General features: G+C 34.7%; 1 protein-coding gene across 1 annotated transcript in view; it reads left to right on the forward strand.

The window, feature by feature from the left end:
- LOC124353954 (ribonuclease Z, mitochondrial) overlaps positions 1-18,813 on the forward strand; it is a 34,054-nt gene extending 15,241 nt beyond the window's left edge. The window contains exons 8-13 of the mRNA XM_046804039.1: positions 2,120-2,223; positions 3,753-3,959; positions 7,863-8,160; positions 15,063-15,252; positions 16,832-17,055; positions 18,617-18,813. Coding sequence (XP_046659995.1) covers positions 2,120-2,223; positions 3,753-3,959; positions 7,863-8,160; positions 15,063-15,252; positions 16,832-17,055; positions 18,617-18,760 — 1,167 coding nt within the window. The 3' untranslated portion in view covers positions 18,761-18,813. The remainder of the gene's footprint in view (positions 1-2,119; positions 2,224-3,752; positions 3,960-7,862; positions 8,161-15,062; positions 15,253-16,831; positions 17,056-18,616) is intronic.
- The last annotated feature ends 364 nt before the right edge of the window (positions 18,814-19,177 follow it).

Here is a 19,177-nt window from a genome sequence, read left to right on the forward strand (position 1 = left end):
GTGGATGGAACAAGATGAAGAAAGCGGACCAACTTCAGAGGAAGAAATAGTTGATGCTTTAAAATCAAGAGAGGATAGTGAAGAAGAGTCAGAAGACGACGAAGATACCACTCAAAAATCAAAACTGACACACAGCGAAGGTGTAAAAATTCTTCGAGGGAGCGATCCAGTATTTACAGGAACAAGGGACGACTGGAATGGACATTTTGTTTCTTCGACGATTACGTGACGAGGCGGCTCGGCGAAGAAACCAAAGTGAAAAACAATTAAAAATCACAAACTATTTTGCGTTGTAAAAAGTAAAACATGATGTAACCATGTTACAAGTTATAGTTGTCCCATATTAATTTATTTTTGTATATACATTTTGTTTTTTATCTAGCCTATATTATGAATTGAGTTTGTTTATTTTTACATTTATTCATTTAATCATTAACTATTTTAAGAGGAAGAAGTACAGCACTGTAAAACAATGTAAGTTGATACATTTTGTTTCATCAGTTTAATATTTGTTTAGTTGTACATTGTTAATTAAATTACAGTCCATCTTAACATAAACTCGCCTTTTTAATATTCCTTGTGTTAAAATCTATATACTCCCTATAGTTCGACATCTCTGATAGTTTCGACACCCCCGTTAGTCCACAAAGTGTCGAACTATCGAGGTTCTACTGTATCAATATTTTATAGTTGAAATGAAGCAGATCAATACAATTCAAAGTTGATATAAATATATTTTATATATATTATGTTTAAACTATAAGGACAAAGGCGTAAAGTTCACAGAGCCACTATAGTGGCCCGCGGCGCTCAAGGTACCGCATATGGCGAGCCACTATAGTGGCCCGCGGCGCTCAAGGTACCACATACGGCGAGCCACTATAGTGGCTCACGGCGGTCAAAGGGTTAATGATATAAATATTTCCGAGCTAAACCATTGGTCCGGCATATTTCTAATGAATTAGCCAGCTTTCCTGATCTAAACCAACTAAAACCCAATAATAGTTGGACAAAGAACCAAAAGGCTAAACTTGTCTTTGAAACTCATAATGTGACACATTGCTTCTTGGTTGACCAATTTGGGCTTTGCAGAACAGATACAAGCACATTTTCAAAATTATCTGGAGTAAGTACAGAACTAGGCCTACCAGGTGGTTTCACTTTTAATGCAGAAGCACAATTTCTGAAATTTTTCATCCACCTTTTCATAGTATTCCTACAAGGAACAGCTCCGTGGCGAAGAACACAGAATTTGTTACAAAATAACCATTGCGTAGCAGTCGCAGACTCATTATTTTGAAAGAAAGCTTCAATAACAAAAGCACAATGTTGAACTGTCCACTGCTCTATGATTACTGAAATGGCATCAGCTGTGTTTTGCATCAATGTAACAATCAAGACTCTAGGCATAATAACAACTGAGAAAAAGCTGTTTAAACAGTGTCAGGTTTTATTGGACTACTCATTATTAAGCTTATTAGAAAAATGTTCTTAAGAGAACCTGTTATCACCCATTCTTTATATTTAGCCAGTCATTTTACAACAGTAAAAATCATGTATTGAAATGTTTTGAATACCGTACTTTAAATTATGTACTTTTCATTACTGTTTTGTTTTAAGCCATTTACTGAAAATCAATTTCATACTTCTGTTACTGTGTGTTTATTGTATTGAACACAATTTCATAAGTTCTTTGCTTAGATCACCACTGATGTGTCATTAGCATATAAAATTACATTGTGTGTTAAATTTGATGATTAGTCATTATTATGTTCTATAATTAAAAGTTGATCTAAAATTGTACCTTAGAGAACTCTGATCTTAATTTTTTTCCACTCACAATTCGATGTAAACCCATTTCTCATTACAATAGTTCTTTTTTATGATATTTGAGATCTATCCAAGGTTCAGTCCATTCCAAGGCAATGTTTGAAAAATTATAATATTTTAGCTTGTTTAGTAAAGTATCATCCAAAATACAGTAAAATGTCACAAAAAACTTCAACAGTTCTGCAGCCTATCTGAGGCTTCCTTCATTTACGTGTTTAACAAATTTAGAGACCAAAATCTAACTTTAGAATGTGATTATTTTATCAACACGATTTTGATTTTTACCCAGGCAATGGAAGTGAATGGAGTGGACGACATCAAAAAATTATTCTCCATCATTAAAGGCAACACCATCACCAATATTTCTCTTCGTCCTCAGAGGATTCTTGACAGGTAATATTTTATTATTTTATCTGGAAATATTAAGAGAATAATATATTAGTAACAATATTACTGTGCATTTTTATGGATGATTTGAAGCTTTAGCTTGGAGTAAGTTTACCCTATCACTTCAGCCTAGGCTCAGAGGATTTGCATTAGTATGTGACTGTACAAAATAAACATTAAATATCCTTGCAATGTACAGAACTTTTGACAGCGACTTAAACTTGTTTTCTGATGAGAAAATCTCAGGGTTTTCTGATCCTTGAATATGGGAAGTCACTGAATAAGAGACAATATACCCTGTCCTGTAAAGGGGGAGGAGTGAGACACTCTTGGTGAATTAATAAAACACAAGTTATAAAATAACAAATTGTTATCTGGGCCTTGGTATCAAGCTAATTGTAAGCCATTTAGGACCATAAAGTAATCAAGTTGTTGTAAAAATAAGGGTTTTGTTTGAGTTAATCATATTTTTTAAACAATTCTTATTTTTAAGTAATTTTTTGCTTTTGCTAAAAATGCATTTCACTAGACTTAATAGTTTTTCGTAGACTTTTTTAAACCAGAGGCTTTTCTTGTAATAAAGATTTTTTCTGATAAATCCAAAGGCCATGGGTACATTTTATTTAAATTGTAGAACTATTGTAAGTTAATTTACTTCAAGACTTTCAATAGAGCTGCCAACTAACACTTCTGATTGCTTTTGGAAGATTGTTCTTTTCTAAAAGGAAGTAAGACACCAAACTGGCCTTTTATATTTCTATCAACAGCAGTTGCCACCTTGTGTTAACAACCTCGCAGTTCCTTGTAGCTTTACTCTTGATCAACATATTGAAAAAGTCTTTCCAAGAATCTTGTCTAACAGCAGATGCAGTAAAATGTGGATCTATTTTCAGAACTGCTGATTCAAAATCAACTTTTAGCATATCAATGGCATTACAGAAAGTTGAACACGGTATTAAAACAGCTTACTATCAACAAGTTTGGATTTTATCCTTCAACAAAGTCAACACTGTATGATTTTTATCCTGCTTGCATTAGTATTACCTGAAGGAAAAAGGTGAAACTCGGTTTAAACTTAAATTATGTTTTATTAACCAAGTCTTAACACAATAAACAGTGATATTAGAGGTGCTTCATTAAAGTCAAGTATTATGGTGTAAGTACCTTTTTCTTTAGTGAAATATTGCGCACAGTTGCATAAATTTACTATATTGTAATAAAAAAAGCTATTAAAACACATACAAGTACACAGTAGTACTTTTAAAATTCAGCACACGCAATAACAACCTCACTCGGCAAGAGCCTATCTTGTACTGAGTAACAATTGGTGAAATAGAAGATGACATGACAACACCTGCCACATGGTGGCACCAGTAGTGATGCAGTGCCAGTGCTACCTTTCTAAATAAAATGCTTATTTATTTGATGTGTGCTCTCTACAGTAGACTAAATATTGTTATTAATGTATTTATTGCAAGATAATAGAATACTTTTCTTAAAAACACTTTATTTATCTTTGTATTTTTGATCCCTAGTTCCTCCAAGCTGGTGCTAGAGCCTGAGGTGTACCGACAGGAAACCCTGGCTGTTGAAGGGTTCCCGGAGGCTCTGAGAAGTCTCAAGGAGCAACTAACATCGATAGAAGACAACCAGAGAGAGTTCCCTCAGGTTGTGTTCTTGGGCACAGGATCTTGTATACCCAATAAGACTCGAAATACAAGTGGCATTCTCATACATCTCAGGTAAGAATTCCACTTGTGTTGATCCCTACTTTCACTAGTACTCTAGAGTTGTACTACTTTCACTAGTAGTGTTGGCCAACAGGAGGCTCTAGCAGTTGAATTGGTTGGATTCCTAAATCCATACTTAATATTTTGTATTTACTTTATTTTAGCCTGTACTAGTTTTTATTGTTTTATATACAGGGTGTTTCACAAGAGAACTATAGAGAACTAACTATTACAGAACTATATCTAGTAGCTGTAATGTAAAACAGGTTCTTCTTTTACAAAAAAAGGCCATTAGAGTTATGACTAGGACTTCCTTCAATGCACACTGCAGACCACTTTTTGTATCAGAGGGAATTTTAACTGTCTTTAATGTATATATCTATGTATGTCTTTGTAAAATTAAGGAAAGGGTAGACCAATGTGAATTAATAGTTAGGAGTGACAACCATCAGAAACAGAAACAGAAACAGAAATCTTTATTTGCTATCATCAAGATAGAAACAGGCGTCATGTAGGCTACATTATATATAGAAAAGAGTCTATTTGCTTGCCAATTGCCATGGTCACTCTCTCCAAGTTAAAAATTCATTGACACTGTAGAAGGGTCTATCTGCCAGCCAAGATTTTAATTTCCTCCTAAAAACTTCCAGCTCCAAGACCTTCAAGGATGCGGGTAAGGCATTGTAAAATTTGCACCTGCGTAAGAAGGTTTTGATTCAAAGAGCTTCAAGCGATGGACCGGCAGGTTGAAGTCAGTTCCATGTCTGGTGCAGTGTGTGTGAACATCCTGATGTCGCTTATTTATTCCCAGGAGACAAGCTAGTGTTGTAGACTGGAAGATATATATATATATTTACAACGGTTAATAACTTCAGATGTTTAAAGACTGGCCGGCAACTATCTTGTATTTTCATTCCTTTTATGGTTCGGATGGCTCTCTTCTGTAAAATTAGAACTCATTGTAAGTTATGTGCAGAGGTTCCACCCCATACCGAAACTCCATAGTATATGAGGCTCTCAAAAAGGGCATGGTAGGCTGTTAAAGCTGCCTCCTCTGTGCTGACAGATAATGTTCTTTTAATGGCGAAGACAGCTGTAGACAGCCTTTGACAGAGAACATCTATGTGCTCATTCCACTTAAGATCTCCATCCAAGTGTAATCCGAGATGTTTAATTGAAGTGACAGCATTGATGTCAGGAAGGTTTGAGACTTCATCCCTCTTGGTGCCAAAGGTAACCTGCTTGGTCTTGGAAGCATTGAACACAAGATCATGCCTTGTACAGTGGTCCACCACCAAATTCAGGCCAATGTACGCGTTTATTTTGAGGCTTTCAACAGACTTCTGAGAAGTGAGTAGGACAGTGTCGTCCGCGTACATGATGGCCCTACAATAAGGCTCCGTCACTGCAGGCAGGTCATTCGTGGACAGCACAAACAAGAGTGGGTCCAAGACCGAGCCCTGAGGAACCCCCCTCACCATGGGCCGAGAGTCTGATCTGGATGTGGATCTGATGCCTTTGATGGATTGAGCTATTTCAACCACTTGGTTTCTGTTAGAAAGATAAGATCGAAACCAACACAGTGCCGTATCTCAGATACCAAGATGGTGTAATTTTGTCACAATCATGTCATGGCTTAAACAATCAAAGGCCTTGCTCATGTCAAAAAAAATGCCCACAACACTATCTCCATTTTCTATGCCATCCACAATAAATTCAAACAAATCCACCAAGGCTGTGAGAGTGGACCTACCCTTTACAAAACCATGTTGTCTATCAGTGAGAAGATTGTTGATATTTAGGTGTTCAAGGATTCTAGATAGAAGAATCTTCTCGAGGATCTTAGTGATAGTGGGGATTAATGAGATGGGCCTGTAATTCCCTATTTCATCTTTACTGCCTTTTTTGAGAAGAGGAAAAACTTTGGCGGTTTTTAGTTTTTGTGGAAACACACCCTGGGCCAATGACAGCTGGATGACATGAAGCAAGGGTGGTAGAAGTTCATGTTTGGCTGCTTTCAGTATTTTAGCTGAGATTCCATCCACTCCCGTTGAAGATTTAGGCTTCAATGAATCTATTGTAATTGCAAGCTCTTCAATTGATACGGGTTTCAGGATATGTATAGTTTGTTCCACAGGGATTGCGTGAGTAGTTTCAGCTTGGTTATAAGAAGGGCTGCTATTATTTACTCTAATTGTTTCATCTGCTATTGTTGTAAAGTATCTGTTGAAGTGATTAGCTACGTCTGTAGCATTATCTACCACTCTTCCATTTACTTCAAGGTTTATAGCATTTACAGAAGACTCTTTGGACGATTTCCTCTCACCATTGATTATTTGCCAAACAGCTTTGCTTTTATTCATAGATCGGCTAATGACAGATGCGCTATTTTCTTTTCTTAGAGACCTAAGTTTTAAGTTGTAGGCTTTTTTTAGTCGAACAGCAGTCTGTTTATCATTGTCTGAGTTATTCAGGATGTACTTCCTTTGAGCCTCCAAAAATTTCTCTTTCAATAGCTTTGCTTCTTCGTCGTAGCATGCAGATATTTTGTAGTTGCGGTTTTGTCTAGACTTCTTCAGGGGGCAGTATATATCTAGATTAAAAGTTAGAGTGTGAATCAGAGACTCATATGCGCCATCTGCATTGTCTGAACCAAAAACTCCAATCCAGTTCTCAGCTGCAAGATTTTGTTTTAGGTTATGCAAATTTTCTGCATTGAGGTGACGACGAAGAGAAGATTCTGTTATTCGTTGTCTTGCTGGGAAAGTGAGGTGACAAAGCTGACACGTGTGGTCTGAGATCACTGTATGCATTATATCAACGTTAATAAGATTTGTACTGACGTTTGTACATACAGCATCAATAGATGTTTGTGAAGATGTATCAGCACAACACGAGAAATAACTGGAAACTGGAACAGCCTTTTTCTAGATTAAGTGTGTCACAAAACTGGTTTGATTGTATCAGCATAAAAATGTTCAATATGCTGCCTCATTGGGTACACCAGTTAAACTTAAATAAATTCAAAATGGTTTTGTATAGACTTTTGGTCAATAAGCCTTTTTATAGTCTTAAAGAGTATCTTGAGTTGCCCTTGACTGACCTTAACCTTGCCTTTTTAAGCTATAGACTGTGATTCAAGTTTTAGGTTTTAAGGAAATGTCAGCACTTTTGATGAAATGTTATTGTTAAATGTATTTTGTTAAATGTAATGTAGAGATAGGCTAGATTTTAAACTTGACTTGGTCTATTACTTGTAAAAGTTAAATGACTTAATAAATTCTTGATTCTTGAAGAGGTTGGCACAACTTCCGGATGTGGTAGTAGACACAAAACGAGCAAAAAATTTAATGTAGTCATAAGTTCTATCTTGTTTTGTTTAGTATCTGTTATGTCCATATGTGTTTTTAATTTTTAAAATCGTATCTCAGAACCCGTTGGAGCAAATAACATAAAAGTTGGCAGTTATGTTAGGCTAATTAAAGGAAAAATTAAATATACAGCTGTATAGTGGAATGATGTGAAGAGTTCTCAGAGGTAGTAGGTGGAGAGCTGCAGAGTCAGATAATCCATCCACTTCTCCCATTGTACAAGATCACTTAGTGTAGAATCTGGTCTTTTCAGCTGTGTAGAGGAATCATGGGAGGAGTTATCTGAGTCAATAGCTGGATAGTTGTCTACCTTAAATACTGGTGTTTTCTAAACTGCTCTAACAATTTTGTTTACATTTCAATAGTTAGCCTATTAGAAATTGTATCATTACTTTTAGTTTTCAAAGTGAATTGATTCTCAAAATCCATGAGAAAATAAATTAAAACATTTGCTTCATTGAATGCACCAACATTTGAATTTTTTTTATTTTGGTTTTTTTGTTGTTGCACTTTAGTATTCTAACTGATGTATTGTCTGTTGTAGTGACACCATCTCCATGATAGTGGATTGTGGTGAGGCAACGTACGGTCAGCTAGTGCGGCTATATGGCCAAGCCCGTGCAGATGACGTTTTACGCAACTTGCGTGCTATCTACGTCTCGCATCTGCACGCTGACCACCACATAGGGTTGGTAGGACTGCTGAAGGCACGGATGCGTCTGGGTGGGTTGGCGGTCTTGTACCTGCTAGCCCCTCGACAGATACGACCTTGGCTGCACACTTACCACCGTCACTTTGAGCCCATTCTTCCCTCCTTGCAACTGATACCCAATGGTGAACTGGTAAGGCTTCCACATGGTTGTCTACAGTCAAAATTACACAGTTTAAAAATTCACTAACTCATCTGAAAAATTAACATTTACCAATAATTACAGTGAGCACAACTGGTTTTAAATCATTTGAACAAAACCTGCTTGACAAAAATCTGAGTATAAATACATATTTATATGTGTTTAAAATCACATTTTCTATTTCATCATAAATAAAAAATATAGTTTTGGTTTTACTTTTATAATTTCAAATACAATAAAAATTAGTTTTTTATGAAAATATTCACATCTTAAACAGAAGAAATAACCCTGAAACACTTATCTTCATTAAATTTTGTCATAAATCATAGAATTAATGTCAATCCGAATCCTCAAAAACATTTCGTTTACCCACAATAATAAATATGCAGCTATATGAGGGGTGGTTAGAAAGAAACCGGGTTAGTATTGTTGTACCCGTAGAACGAATGTAATAAGGCTGAACATCGTATGGCTGGTCACATGATTCACCCCTCCACCTGCTGCTCGAGTGATGTCTGGCTTCTGTACTTATTTTGCCTGTAGCACCAACTATAATCAATTAATGTATTACCTCTGTGTCGGAAAAAACATTGAGTGTCCAACAAAAAAGGGAGTGAACATAAAATTTCTTTTCAAACTTGGAAAATCTGCTAGTGAAAAAAACATTTAGAATGTTATAACATGTGTACAATGATGATTATTTTATCATAAACACAAGTGCTTGAGTGGTTTAAGCTATTTGAAGATGGCTGCGAAGACATGACAAGTAATGACATATGTACTGGCCAACCATCACCAGCAAAAAGTGATGCTAACATTGATAAAATCAATAACCTTGTTTGACAATATCACCGATTAACTATCAGAATAATGTATGACAATAGGAATTGACAAAGAAAGTGTTAGTCAGATTCTTCATAAAAGTTTCAACATGAAGAAAATGTGTTCAAAAATGGTTCCAAAGTGTCTCACACCTATACAGAAGGAATCCCGAAAAATAATAGGTTCTGATATCTTACAAAACATAGAAAATGATCCTACCTTCTTTCGATTTTGACTTTGACTTTGTAGTTGTCATGCATGGTTCTTAACTAATCCCGAAATAAAATAACTACAACGATTAGCTAAAATACTATTGATGAAGCCTTAACCTGGTTTGAAACTAATGGATTCCTTTTGAATGAAGATAAAACTAAAAAAACTGTTATTCAGTCTTAGACCTTGTGGCATTAATTCTTTACAGGGATAAGTGGACAATGTTAAATTTCTTGGAATTCATCTGGATAATGCACTTTCTTCAGGAGTTCATGTAGATTACATTACTTCCAGGCTATCCAGAGTCATTTTTCTTATAAGATGATTAACTCAATGTATTGACCAAAATTAAAATAAAGTCGCATATTTTGCTTATTTCCAGCCTGTCTTTAGATATTGTATAATTGTTTTATGGTAATTGCAGTAGGATAGGAGAAATCCTGATTTTGCAAAAGAAAGTAGTTAGAATAAAGTCACAGGCACCTTCAATGAAACATTGTAAGTCCCTGTTTAAAAATTGCAAATACAAACTGTAACTAATATTTACATATATGATTTGGTGGTATATGTATTAAGAAATATTTATCTTATCAAAAATAAATCACATGAATATAACACCAGGAAAAAATATGATGCTTTAATTGATTTTTATAGACTTGGTAGCCCGGGATGTTAAATTTGCAGTGACTAAAGCGTCATGGAGGCCTATAGGATTGTGAAGATTAAGTCTTAAAACGAAAAAGTTTATGTTAAGTGTTTTATTTCAGTGTGAAGGACAAATTTTCAAAAATATAAAAAAAAACATTCAAATGGAAATACTTGAGCACGTCAGACATTCATAATGTATATGCGCTATGTCTTTCTGATAACTGAGCGGTATTAATCTGATGAGTAATTAGTGTACGGTGGACATAAAATGGGATAGAAAAAAGAAAAAAAAAAAGTTATTTGAGCGTGTCAGATATTCAGAGGGAATGTTAAGTAAACTCAAAAAAGTACCCTATTTAAATGACTGACGATTTGGACGTGATCGAAAGTCATGACAGATTTATGAAAATGTAAAAAAAATGCGGTCTTGAAGTACTTGAGCGCGTCAGATATTTATACAGGCGGTTCAGTTCGATGTCCTGATCGTTCTAAATGATAATCTGACAGTAATGTGGAGGAATATTGTTCATCTGACCATTTGAAAAAAAAATTTTTCGTTTTTTTTTCACATGTTTCTTTTCCACAAAATACACATTTCACACTTATATCACTCATTATTGTAATGTATATAAAACTTATTGCATTAAGCAGTCAAAGAAATAAATAAAAACGTTGTACTTCTACAAAAACACGTTGTTATTGTGGTCAGCTGAGATGGCATTAGGGCGACAGATGGTAGTGTGTGGATGGTGCGAGAGAGTGAAAGACAAAGAAAGAGTGAGAAGGAAAGAGAGGCGCGGAGTGGGAAATATACAGTTCTCAGCGGCTGTACGCTCCACCCTTTATTTATGGTTTTAACTACCTCACCCCATGAAAATCGTCAGCTTATATTTTTTCCGTAATCCTTAAAAGATTTCCTTCAAAATAAAAAAAAGTTCAATCGCACTTGAGTATTTCGAGGTAACATATTTTTTTTACACCTTTGTGACTTGCCTATTTCCTTATACCACGCTTAAAACGTCAGATTATTGCAATCTACACTGTTATACATGTACTTAACTTACCTTGTATTTATCTGATACGCACAAGTTTTTCTGAGGATCGATTTTTTTTACTAGTCTGACGGTCTGCCCTCAACGCAGACCCCTATATTAAAGGTTCATATGTGCTAGGGGTACATTACAGGGTACGACATTTCTCCCCATATAATTTTCTGACACGCTCTAGTAACGTGAAAAATCTCCGCTTGGGCTCCCCTACTAAAAACTTTAAATAGTCATATTGTTATATCAGTTAAAATCTACAATAAAATCAACCTTAATAGCTAAATACCCTATAAATACCCTTAAAGCTAAATTTAACAACTGGCTTCTAGATATGCCGTTTTATTCACTGGTTGAGTTTTTCAATGTGTCTAACTAAGTTTTAAAATTGTGAACGCATTAACCTTTAGTTTATGTTATAATAGCATCTAGTATTTATGTGATGAACTAAAAGTGAGAATCATATATTGGAATTAATTACATTGATCAACCACAATCTTTATATAGATTTTCTTTAAGATAAGAAATGACGTCAAGTATGTTTATTTGAAACCATCAAAGCATGTTAAAATCTAGTTCAATATTATATTTTAAGTATGTTTATTTTAATTTTTAACTCTTGTATAGTCTTAAGAACTTTTTTGACTTAATCTTAACTGTCTGTATTATTAAAATTTTTATTACTTCTTATCAGTGGCGTAGCGAAGGGGGGGTCCAGGGGGTCCGGACCCCCCCCGAAATTTTAAGACATATTAAAAAAATAAAGCATGGGGCAGGAAAAAAGGACAGTTATCATTACTCTAGTCTACAAACATTAAATTGATTGATTTCACTGATTGAAGTGACCGTTGTTAAAAATATTATTGTCCTTTCGTTTAGATCATAAAGTATCAAACGATACTTTTGGGCTCGGCCTTTCGAATAGTGTAGTGTAATCACGGCATTTCTATAGGGCGCGGTCACGTGACGTCGCAAAGTAACCTGAACCGTTAACACGGCGAACAGTTTAAATTAGCGACCACTTCGTTCGTGGGGACGTAAAGTGACTGCTTAGAAGTAAGTTACGACGTTCATTTTAGGTGTCATTAAAACTGTAAACGTGTATATAAATTATCGAAAAAAATCATTTTCGGTCGGATAATACACTTGAAAAACTCTACTGATTAGAACTTCAAACTAATTTGGACTTCAATGATTGAGGTAAACGTGGGGTATTCGATTGAGTTAGGACGACGATTTTTGTTATCATTAAACTGTACACCATAGGCCTACCTATATAAATTATCGAGAAAAAAAATCACTTTCCGGTCGGTAAATACGAAGAAAAGCTCTCTACAGATTCAAGTTTTGACGATTTTGGATTTCATTGGTTGAGTGGTTGAGGTAAAAGTGGTACTTAGGATTATTTTAGGACGGTGATTTTAGGTATTTAATTCAACGCCGACTAATACATATATAATTATCGAGAAAAAAAAAAACAATTAAATCACTTTAAATTAGCGACTTTTTTCCTATGGAGTCCCACAGGGATCTATACTTGGACCAGTCTTGTTCCTTGTGTACGTTCAGCAGGCTGAACTCATCGCTCCTGAGAGGGAAAATGGTCCAGTATGTTGACGCTGCATTAAAGCTCCAACAAAACATGAATTAGAAATCATTTTCTTTTTAGAACTGAATTCATGTAGGTATTCAGTTTTTTTTATTAAATCTGAGGACCAATAACTCCAAATCGAATGCACTAAATTTCTGTTTGCGGTAAAGAGAGATTGAGGATTGCGCTGCTGTGGATGGCGGACGGTGTCCTCATAAGAGGAAACTGATTCCACCTAGTTCCTCGGAATGTACCTTGATCGAAGTCTGACTTGAGACAATCATATTGAAAGTACCTGCTCAAAGGTTTCTTCAGGCATTTATGCTATACGGAACCTTTCAAAAATTTTGCTCCCGGGATGTACTAAAAATGGCCTACTTCGGCTTGTACACCCCCATCTAACGTACGAGTTTGAGGCTATGGGGCAGCTGTTCTAAATACAAATTTTGAGCGAGTATTTAGAAGTCAAAAGAAAGCTGTCCGCATCATTTCAAAATTGAAATCTCGAAATTCATGCAGAGATGCCTTTAGGGAGCTGGGATTTGCTAACTTTGCCCTGTCTCTACATCCTTCGATGTCGCCCTGTACTGCCGATTTAAGTGCGAGTTTGGTCCGGGGCAGGGACGTCCATCCAATACAGGACAAGAGGCAGGGGACAACCTTTCGGTTACATCCGCACAGAACACCCGCATTCAAACGTTTGCCATTCGAGGTTGGTGTTAAGTTGATCAACAAACTCCCTGATGAAATCAAAAATTTGAATGAACCAACAAAATTTAAAGCTCGATTGAGACACTTTTTGGTGTCGAGGGTGTTTTATTCGGTGGAAGAGTTTTATGATGAGCCGCTGGGATGAAAATTTAAAGTAATTCGATCATCCTCTATTTCTGGTGGTAAATTTTAGAAGAGTTTTAAACGTATGGCTGTAAGTATGTATGAGTCTTAGGAATGAGTGTGGACTGTGTATGAACGGGTATGAATGGGGGCAATTTAAAATAGATATACATATTTCTAAAATAATTTAATTTGACGATTGTATGCAATTTTTTATAATTGTTGACACAATAAAAAGTATTATTAATTACCTCCGGTCGGAATATACCTAGGAAAAGCTCTACTGATTCAGATTTTGACGATTTTGGATTTCACTGGTTGAGTAGTTGAGATAAAAGTGGTACTTAGAATTATGTTAAAACATTGATTTTAGGTATCAATTGAACGCCGACTAATACCTATATAATTATCAAAGAAAAATTTTAAAAATCGCTAATACACCCGGAAAAACTCTACTGATAAGAAGTTCCGACTACTTTGGATTTCACTGACAGGTATTATTTCATTTTCCTTAGTATATTCCCGAATCGGAAGTGATTATTTTTTTTCTCGATAATTATATATTTATTAAGTTAGCGTTGAATTAATCTCTAAAATCAATGTCCTAGACATAATTATAAGTACTACTTTTACCTCAACCACTCAACCAGTGAAATCCAAAATCGTCAAAACGAATCAGTAGAGAGCTTTTTTCTTCGGTATTTACCGACCGGAAGTGATTTTTTCTCGACAATTATATAGGTAGTCGAGTACAGTTTAATGATAACAATAAACTCGTCGTCCTAACTCAATCAAAATACCACGTTTACCTCAATAACGAAGTCCGAAGTAGTTGAAGTTCTAATCATTAGAGGTTTTCAGGTGTATTTTATTATTCCGACCGAAAGTGATTTTTTCCGATAATTATATGCTCGTCTACAGTGTAATGATACAAAAAAATTGTCATTATAAATCATTCATAAATACCTCAATCAATGAAATCCAAAGTCAAAGTGCCCGAACTTCTAATCAGTAGAGTTTTTTTCCGGTGCATTTTCCGACCGTTAGTTTGATCTGTACCCGAGCAACGCTCGAAAATCGCCCTTCTTTTCTAAAGGGTTTTCGGCCGTCAGTGGCCAATATCCCCCGAAGGGGTATTTCATTTTCTTCACAAAATATATTTGAGTCAATTATACGCTTAAGTGAAGGTCTGTTTTGTTCTTTTTTCTTTCTTATCCAGTGAATCCAACATCACTTTGGTTGCCTTCTACTCGGCCCAGAATCGAACTTCGTAAAGTTTCTGTAGCTATACAAGAAAATTTGTGGTACTAGAGTTGCTGTGAGAGTTTAATTTTCCTATTACATCTTTCCACTTTCTATAAGACGTAGTTACTAAAGCTCCATATTTTTGGTATTTACCTTTTACCAGTGAATTCATTGGCAAATAACACACAAAACATCCCCCGGATCCCCCGGTTTCGGACCCCCCCCGAACGAAATTTCTGGCTACGCTACTGCTTCTTATTTAGAATGTGTTTATGGCTAACAAAAAAAAAAAAAACTCTTTTAGATATTTAAAACAACTATGATAAAAAGTTCTTACTCTATTCATATGTAATATGCAAAAGTTTGTACTCGTTTATGGTAGATTTTATGCCATTTCATATGAAGTGATTACTAGTTAATAGGTTAAAAAGAAAGTGTCTGGAATAATGAAAATATCTTATGTGCTGAATGTTAGTGATATCTCTCTCCTGATGTAGCTATACAACGACTGCACATTAGAAGACGCTACCATGAGTCAGCTACTGGAGTCCGTGGGTTTGACACAAGTCCAGACATGTTATGTCAAGCATTGCCCTAACGCGTTTGGCATTGCCCTAACACATCCTGATGGTTGGAAGATCACATACTCCGGGGACACAATGCCTAGTGATGACCTCATCAAGCTGGGTGAGTTTGTTTTTATCTGCTTTTCAACTCACAGGAAACTTGCTGATCACAGTAATCTTGATTTTACAACACAATAGGACGATAGATTAATTGTTAACACTGGACATGGCTATACAGTCAATTTGTGATGCAATAGTGACATTTTAAAAAGGTACTAATCTATTTTTAATGAAAACATTTTGTGAATGATGAGTTTACCTCCAGCACTTTGTGATATAAATTCTTACCACTACTATATTTCTGCTTTCTTTAACAAACTAGTGCCTATTAAAAGTTAAAGATTCATCATCTTATATTATAATTTAAAATTGTCTAAAACTATGTTATGTATTGAACTAGAAAATTATAAACTTTGATGTTGGAATATTTTATCTCCTTTGATGAATTAGTTTTTGACAGTCGCATGCATTTATATTTTGCTAAAAATGAATAGTTTATACATAACAGTATGTTTTTTTAACTATTTTGTACCTCTTAAAAAGTTTTAGATTAGATATTTCCTCAGAAATGTTGTTTCTTTTGTAATTTTATTTTTATGAAAACAAAAATTTATGTGTGTTTGAATGGAAAAAGGTGTGTTGCATACTAGTCCAATAACACCATGGTTGTTTTTTCAGGTTTGTCTTCCAAAAAACTTATCTAAAAAAAGTAAAATTATTTTATAAAAGTTTATAAGTATACTAGCCTGTGGCTTTACATGCAATTTCCTGCCAAATAATAGGGACGTCATAGGCATATAAATTTTAACAAAATTAGGCAACACATAAATTAAACAAAACAAAACAAATTAAAATAAATAAATTAAATTAAATTTTAACAATTTTAGGCAAAGTTCATAATATAGATATAAAGTAATAGTGACTGAAAAATATTCCAATCTTCTGATCCATAACCGAATAGTTGGTCTTTAACTTTGGAGAGAAATTATGTGAGGCTCTGAATTCAGAGGGTATAAATAGCTTACCAATCAAATACTAAATTGAATCTCTTTACATTATACATATTTTTAATTGAACAACTCCACAATTTGAGATTATATTTTAAACCAATGTGGAGGAATCTTAAATTCCGTAGGTTTTGTTAGTGAAATCATTTATGATCTAATAGAATGGTGTCCTATGATATTTTAAGTAGGCATAAATTCTATGCTATGTGAAATAGAAGTAGGCATATATCAGATACAGATTTTATTTCAATACAGTTCAATTAAAAAACAGTTTACTAATAACAAACTAAGTCTAAATACGTTCTTTCAATTTCAACCAAGTGAAAATACATATGTGGTTGATGGACACAAAGCTTACTTACTTTCTTGTTAGTTTTATATAACAGAGCAAAGTTTCACATACTCACATACTGACAATACCTATATAAACTACATGACAGAATTTTGAAACTGAATTAAACTAATGCAAAAATTACAACTGATTGATGTAGTGTTTTCAAGATTTGTTTACAAATTTAAGCCTTTAAACTTATTGTTTGGTAATTGTCATGCACTTCATTTTTTTTAAGTGCGAACATGATTCTTTTGATGTTCTTTTACAAAAATTATGAAACAACTATGCTCTGTTGATAGGTAAGGACAGTGATTTGCTGATTCATGAGGCTACAATGGAGGATGACTTGGAGGGCGAAGCAAGGCTGAAGATGCACTCTACTACAAGCCAAGCCGTACAGGTTGGGCGACAGATGGCTGCCCGCTTTACTCTCCTCACACACTTCAGCCAACGGTACGCTAAAGTGCCCATCTTCAGCGACAGCTTCACCGCCAATGTTGGGATTGCCTTTGACAACATGCAGGTGTGTCACTATACAATTTTGTTTTGTTTTACTTTTCTGTTGTCTTTCTGAAACTCATTGACAAATCAGTTCTTATTTCTACTGCTTTAAGCTGTCTCAATTAGTGTTTTGTGAGTCATAGTGAACAAGTTCTTCTAGTGCCTTCATCATGGACTACAAGACATTAGTGTGGAAAAATGCTTGTCCTTGGAGCTCCATTAGAAGTGCTAGATAGACATTCTTACTTAACATTTCTTTCATAAATTTTTATTTCTATTTTTATCAAATGAAAATCTGTAAACTCATTAACTCTCCATAGAAAAAGATTACATTTCATAATATTAGAGTGGAAAATGGTTTTTATCCTTTAGTTCCAAAACATGTGTTTAGATTGTCCTTAGTTAACATCCATTCCATGTCATTGTAATTTTAATAAAATGCATGGATCTGAACATCTAAAACAGTTGTGAGAAAACGGTTTTGGCTCTAGAGATCTATCCCTTCAATTTCAGGAGCACTTAGCATTTATCCATTACCAGTATTTGTCAATCTCTATTTTAGAACTGTAAGACTTTTGAACAGTTTTAGGAAATGCATTTGATTCTAATCATCTGCTCCCATGGTTTTAAAGGTAGTCAAGAACTCTTTAGTTAACTTATCTTATATAATATCTCTACTTGTTTCTACTTTGGTAATGAAAACACTGCTCACAATAGTTGTAAAACTGCTATACTTTACAATAAAAATATGTAAATCTCGGGAATAGTCACAATACCTGTATCATTTGATTCTTCTCTCCATTTTTCATGCTACGATTAATTTATAAACTAATTATTTGAAACCATTAATAAAATTGTGTTATGAGACTAAATATTAATAAATAAGACTGAATATTATGTAAAACAATAATTTCTTTATTATTTTTATTTCAAAGGAGTACTCCAGGCTACATTTATTGTATCAGGCTTTGCTGGCGTTATATGCAAAAGTTCAAGTCTGTTCACTTCATCCTCGAGACATCATGTGAACAGACAGTCATACAGAAAATACATTTTTACCATCCCCAGGCAGACAGAAAATAATTGTGCCAGCCTACTGAGTAATAGGTTTCAATGACACTCAGCCAAACCCCATGTAAGAACCATAATCAAACTTATTCACACAAAATTTCAAGTCAACAAATGCAATAATATTTCTCAAGATATCTTGCAGATAGTTAGGCTACATGTGTTATTATGTCATGTTAAAATGTTATATGATTGCACTAAGTTTTTCTTACAAATCTATTTGTTCTGTGATATTTTTATTGTCATCATAATTACCCATAAGACTGATGTAAAAAGTTTGCTAAGGTTCAGCCAAATCCCATGGAGTGACTTGCATTCCATATTATGTTGTCTGTATAAAAGTGAAGCTTGATACAAAATTTCAAGTCTATAGGTCAGTTTGTTCTCGAGATATCGTGCAGACAGATAGAAATTAAATATTTCCAGCCCCTTGAGTGATAGGCTTCATGAACTCTCAGTCAATCAGCTAAGCAATTAATAAAAATAAATTAAATGTAACTGCAATATTTGTTTAGGTGCGCCTGAGTGACCTGCCCAAGTTGCCTCTTATGTACTCTGCTCTGAAACTGATGTTTGCTGAACATTACGAGGAGATGGAGTTGAAAGCTATCAAACGCCAACTGCAGCAGGAGCGGGAACTGACCAGAGTCTCAACGTAACAAATAACCATTGTATAATATGTTAACAATACACTTAGCATTTTTGTACAGATTCTTGCCAAATGTTTCATTTTTGTTCCTAAAACCATCTCTGCTGCGCATGAAGGTGTTACATTTCGGAGATGTTCTAAGTAATTCAAAGAGTTGTTGGAAAAGGTTTGTATTACACAAGCCAAATTTTTAGGAAATCGCTGTTGATAATTTTTAAGCAGATTGTTTTAAAATTTTTATTTAGCTAAGTAGTTTGTGTGTTGAAACAACCAATAATATATAAAGAGGGCAATATATACTCCACAATCACATGGTGGATCGAGTTATTCCCCATCTGGATTTTAAGCCACTCATATGTAATTGGTTAAAAAGACTCACTCCTTTCGAGTAAGATTCTTACCACCCAATCTGGTTTGTTGGATTAGA

The sequence above is a fragment of the Homalodisca vitripennis genome, chromosome 2 (genome assembly GCF_021130785.1).
Source record: "Homalodisca vitripennis isolate AUS2020 chromosome 2, UT_GWSS_2.1, whole genome shotgun sequence".
NCBI lineage: Eukaryota > Metazoa > Arthropoda > Insecta > Hemiptera > Cicadellidae > Homalodisca > Homalodisca vitripennis.